Here is a 6,000-nt window from a genome sequence, read left to right on the forward strand (position 1 = left end):
TTGTTAAAAATTAGCATTATATTAGCAAGGCTTCAGGTATTTTGCTGTTTTAAATGATTACAGATTACTAGTGAAAACAAGCAAATAGTACCATACTAAAACATTCAAAATTACATTTATCCAAAATTGAGTGTGATAGCATTTTTCAGGTATTTTAAGAGATTTTCTCCTAACATGTTCATCATTCAGGAAAATGAGACTAAATTACAGGTCCAAAAAACCCACCCAATCAGTAATATAGTGAAAATCCATCAAAAATATGAACCGCTGAATCTATAATTTGATATTCTGAAAATGTATATGTTCCAATTACTGTTGGCCAATAAGATCAAAATGCTGAAACCTTATCTGTTTTAAATAATCAGCAGAACAAAGGCCCAATCAGCGGAGAATGCCAGTACAGCCAGTGTTTCGCTAAAGGCTGTCTCGGGGCATATTTCTGGAAGCCCAATAAAAACAATTATGAAGAAAAAGATCAAACACCAACAGTATTAAATGGAAAAAACCAATACTCAACTCCACAGGACATTCAGAGTATATAAAGTGGCCACCACCTATTAAAAGCTGTAGAAAGAAAGGCACGGCTTCAAGGTGAAAGAGAACGGATTATAGACTCATGAGCCAATCAAATGGTTGGGTTTTTTAAAAAACTTTATTAAAGTTGTAATTTATGACAAAATGTATCCACTTTGTTACAGAAACATGATGAGAGAAAACAAAAAGAGAAACTAATATCAATAGTAACTATTCCATATCCATTAGCCCACAAAATTGGGAGGGGGAGAAAATATAAGAATGCAGCAGAAGAACAGCATAATATGAATTCAGTCCTGCATCGTTATGTTATCTGACTAACTGGACACTATATATTGTAAGGACCTGAGGGTAACTGCAATTCCTTAGAATCAACGAAGATATTTAACTGTTCTGGGATAAAAAAAACAAAACAAAACCCAACAAAGCAATCCTAATTAAACTTAATACGCTTGCAGGGATATCGCTAAAGGAAACCTTTCCTTCCTTCCTTGTGTAGCTCTTGAGAAATCAGGAAATATCCTTAAATTTTGACCCATAAATTGAATATACATGTTCCTAAAATAACTCCCAAAAATGATTCTCTCCCCTACCCCAAACAAGGTTTATGCTAATCAAATGTTCACAAAATTTGAAATCCAAGTGTTGCGCCCATCAGTCGCAGATGGCTGCGACCTTTACTGCTCACCACCTTTTTTTTTTTTTTTTTGCCGTGCAGCTCCAAGTCTAGAGAGGATGGCCACCTCTGCTTCTGCACTCCGCCCGCCATGGCGTTCCCGGGTCTGTGCTGGCGCTCCCGGCAGCCATCTTACTTGTGGGGTGACCTAGGGCACGCGCGCACCTTCCCCCTTCTTAACCACGTCATGGCGGGAACCTGGGGGGCATCCCCACCGCATGATGTCACTGCCTATGTGTATATATAATCTCATCGGGCCAGCATGCCATCGAGTTAGCAAGGATTCCTGTCCTGCTCAATTCCGCCATTCTGGGACTTCGCTTCGCTGTTCCTGCGCTCCTGTCTGAGTGATCTAGGTACTGCTCCTCAGAGCCATCTCTACTTGCCTCACTTCACTAACCCAGTGAGTCTCTTCCTATTTCCACAGACGACCCCCTCAGTGCTCCTGTATCTCGGGTCTCCACGGTGCCTACCACTACAGCTGGCTACTCTGTTCATAGTGAGTACTGGATCTGCTCTACAACTTCCTCCTTCTCTGTGTGGATTCTCGGGTTACCCCACTCTGCGGACCATTACCGGAACAACCTACACAAGTTTCATCTAGAGGAAGTATTCCCCAGCTTACCCTGCGCTGCGGGCCACTACTGGAGAGATCAGCTTACAGGTCATCTACTCTGGACAGAGTCTATTAACCCGCTCCTCGGGTTGTTTTGCTGTATAATAAACTACTGCCTCTGGTGTCCATCACTGCTGAGACCCCCACCTGTCGTGGTGAGTCCCTACAGGGCTCCTCCCCGTGGGTGGCGTCAGCTCTTGCCACAGCCCAAGGGCCCCACTAACTAGTTCTAAACACACAGAACTTAACACCAAGTTCCTAACCATGAATGGAAAAAAATCAGTAGACCCATGTGTCATCCAGTGAAAATGCATCTACTTATGCCCCATCCATGTTATAGGTGGGATACATGCAAATTGATAAATCATAAAGATAAAATGAAATGTTCGTCTTGACTGAAGATTTTAAAAAGAATCTCTTTGCACAGCATACAATAGAAACTCCTAACATATGATTAAACAAAAATCACATGTTAAGATAGATGGTAAATAAGTGTTCAAGACTAGGGTTCACTGCAGTGAAGAGGTGTGGAAGTTAGCCCAGTTCTTTTCTTTAACCTAGCTGACTGAGGATTCATAGGAGAGGAAGATTGTCAAACCCTACCACTGATATTTTAATAAAAGCAGAAAATGTTCATTGAAATGGGGAAGTACAGTCGAACCACCAGAGACTTAAGTCTACACTGGGTGGGGGATAAACTACTTTTGGATATCCGATTCTATCAGAAATGGGAAGTAAATATTTCTTCATTGGCATTAGGGATAGTTTTTCTTTTTTGCAAGATAGGAAACTAATTTAAAAAGTTGTCTAGGACAGTTCTCAGATACTTAGTAAGTCTGAGTAGTAATTTGCAGTCTTGTATGTAAAAAATTTAATCTTATGTAGGCAGTGTGGAAAAACCCTGCTGCTTTTTACCCATAGTCTTCCCTTTTTTTTTTTTTTCATACCACAGCATGTAAAATCATTACCTACATTCTCCTATCCTAATACAGCTGTCTTGCAGCTTAATATGGCAACAGTCATTGAAATGTTTGCATATCCATTATTTATATAATAAAATAAAGGCCGTTTGATGTGCATGGAATGGTTCCCCTATGAGGAAAGACTAAAGAGGTTAGGGCTGTTCAGCTTGGAGAAGAGACAGCTGAGGGGGAATATGATAGAGGTCTACAAAATCATGAAAGGATTTGAACAGGTAAATGTGAGTTATTTACTCTTTTGGATAATACAAGGATTAGGGGGCACTCCATGAAGTTAGCAAGTAGCACTTCTAAAACAAATCGGAGAAAACTTTTTCACTCCATGCACAATTAAGCTCTGGAATTCATTGCCAGAGGATGTGGTTTAAGGTAGTTTAAAAAAGGTTTGGATAAGTTTCTGGAGGAAAAGTCCATAAACTGCTATTAATCAATAGGGAATAGCCACTGCTTGTTGCCGACATTAGTGGCATGGGATCTATTTAATGTTTGAGTACTTGCCAGGTATTGTGACTTGGATTGGCCTCTGTTGGAAACAGGATGCTGGGCTTGATGGACCCTTGGTCTGACCCAGTATGGCATATCTTATATTCTTATGTGAATTTGTCTGTTTATATAGGTATTTTCCATAGAATAAAATGAAATATTTGTACAGCAATTTTTCCCTCCATTTGTTTTGTTTTTTTTCTAGTGGAAGAAAATGTTTTTTATAGTTCAACTGGATTTAGAACTACTAATGAAACATATTTCATGTGCAGTAACAGTTCTTTCATGAACAATGTGAACCAAACACATTTTAAGTCACTCAAGAGGGGTCTGGTTTTATTTTGATCTAAAGATATTAATTTTTAATTTAAAAAATACATGGACATGATGTAAACCTACCTGGGAGAGTTTAATTTGTATAGTGTGGGTTTGTTTTAGTTTTGTGTAACAGTTTTAAAAACCGATTTTATGTATTCTATATACCAGTTTATTATATTGCTATATTTACCTTATTGAATCTAATGGTTTATAAAGCCAACATTCTGTTGTATGCATTTCTGTGCATTTACTGATTTCTGTATGATTTATTACAGTAGTTTCTATGGAATTTCCAGACGTAGTAAATCCTTTTAAAATTGACTCTAGGTTGCTTTTCATTTCATAAAGAGATAGAGAAGGCATATTTCCCATTAGCATTTTGTATTAACAATAGAAAAATATTTTGATTTTTTTGCAGGTGACAACAACAGAATTCCTGTTATCAGCTCCCTTAAGATCAGAGACCAGCAGAGGTCTGCTGTCTCTACCAACTGGCTGCTGCCTTACAACTATTCCTGGTCTACAGACAAGATCTTTGTAAGCACACCAAAAGCCAATTACACAATCCAGGATTTCCAGAAGTTCTATCAGGACATCAACTTTGAGGATGGCTGGCTAATGAGAAAAGATACAGAGCACCTGCTTTACCCACTGCTGCCTCCTGGCGTGCATGTCCACTGTCTGTATGGCACCGGGGTGCAGACGCCGGACTCCTTCTCCTACGATAGCTTCCCTGACAAGGATCCCACTGTCTATTTTAGCGACGGTGATGGGACTGTGAACCTTCAGAGTGCCTTGCAATGCCAGCGGTGGCAGGACCAGCAGAAAGAGGGGATAACGTTGGTGGCTCTGCCTGGAAACGAACACATTGCGATGTTGTCTAATGCCACCAGCATGGACTATGTAAAGAGAGTTTTATTTAATTTGTGATGCTACAACTATTAATCACCCTTGATGCCTTCTGTCAAGTGAGGGGAACGATTCGTTCTCCCTTCTTGTTTGTACACACTTTGTTTACAAAAGAGATGGTTTATTTTCTCAAGCCATTTTCTGTGAGCCGTTCAAGTGTTATAGTGATCTTTTGGATGAAGATATTCATAGTGAATTGCATTGTTCCCCCGTATTCATAGGTGTATTCTCTCTCTCAGTATTACAAGGAACTTATTGAGAGAATGTAGTAGTGGCATGTTCTATGTTATTGATGCAGTCTTAGTAATTGAAATGCCACCATGTATTTTTGTAGGAGATTCAGTGGACTTGTTGAAATGGGAATTTTATAAGATATAGCAATAGCTCATGTTAATAATCAGCAGTCCCTGCTAAAAAGGGAAATAGATACTTGGTTATCTGAGCGTTTCCTGCTCAGTGCTTGTTTTCTTTAATTCTGGTGAAAAAGAACACAGGTAACGAAACCAAGGTATGGTCATTTTGCAATTCCAACTGAAAATGAATAATAAACTGATTAACTTTGTCTAAAAGGTCACATTCAGCTGTTTACTGACTTTTACTTGTAAATGGTTCATGTATTTCAAGTGATGGGCTATCTGCATGACAATCAGTCAGAAAATATAGGTGCCTACTGGACAATGCTTATATATTCACTTTAGAGTGTGAATTTTTTATTTTTTTTTTATTTGGATCTGTTTCTTAGTAATTAGAGACCTGGACACACAAGCTCTAGCTAAGTTTTAGCAGGCAGTGCCTACTATCCACTCCATTATGCTGGCTTTGAACAAAGTAGTTTGCGTCCTGTGCTGTACATGGTCTTTTGGGAAAAAAACCAAACCATAATTGGCTCACATATTTCATTTATGAAACGTTCAGGAAGCCTAGGAACTTTCTGAATTGTCCATATAGTGGGTGTCTAATAACTTAAGCCAGGGATAGGCAACTCTAGTACTCAAGTATCACAAACAGTTCTGGTTTTCAGGATATCTACAAAAATATGCAAGAGATAGAATTGCATAAAATGGAGGTACTGCATGCATATATTTCATCCATATTCATTATGGATATCCTTAAAACCAGACTTGTTTGCAGCAGTCAAGAACCAGAGTTTCCTACCCCTGGTTTAAGCAACATCTGCCCTTGTAAGCTCTTTCTGGTGCTCTTCTAAACCACCAGAAACATCACACTCTGTCTAAATATCATTCTATGCTGTGAGATTACCTCAGCCCATTCTGGATGATGATTTTGCTTTGTACTTTTCCTGAAACCAGAATTCAGAGGGAGGGTGCATCTTTTTTAAAATTACTGTGCTGACGGCAAAATGTATTACCATAGATGGGAAAATCACCAGATTGTGAGCTATTGTTATAAATATCAGCTAAGCAAGAAGTTTACAGCCATCATTCTGCTGTCTTCTGTTCTTAACATCTACTTTTTTTGTATAT

General features: G+C 38.9%; 1 protein-coding gene across 1 annotated transcript in view; it reads left to right on the plus strand.

Annotated features, from left to right (window-relative positions):
- Positions 1-5,202, plus strand: part of PLA2G15 (phospholipase A2 group XV) — a 67,833-nt gene extending 62,631 nt beyond the window's left edge. Inside the window, exon 6 of the mRNA XM_029608937.1 lies at positions 4,026-5,202. Coding sequence (XP_029464797.1) covers positions 4,026-4,537 — 512 coding nt within the window. The 3' untranslated portion in view covers positions 4,538-5,202. The remainder of the gene's footprint in view (positions 1-4,025) is intronic.
- Positions 5,203-6,000: the final 798 nt, after the last annotated feature.

Source organism: Rhinatrema bivittatum, chromosome 7 (genome assembly GCF_901001135.1).
Source record: "Rhinatrema bivittatum chromosome 7, aRhiBiv1.1, whole genome shotgun sequence".
Lineage (NCBI taxonomy): Eukaryota > Metazoa > Chordata > Amphibia > Gymnophiona > Rhinatrematidae > Rhinatrema > Rhinatrema bivittatum.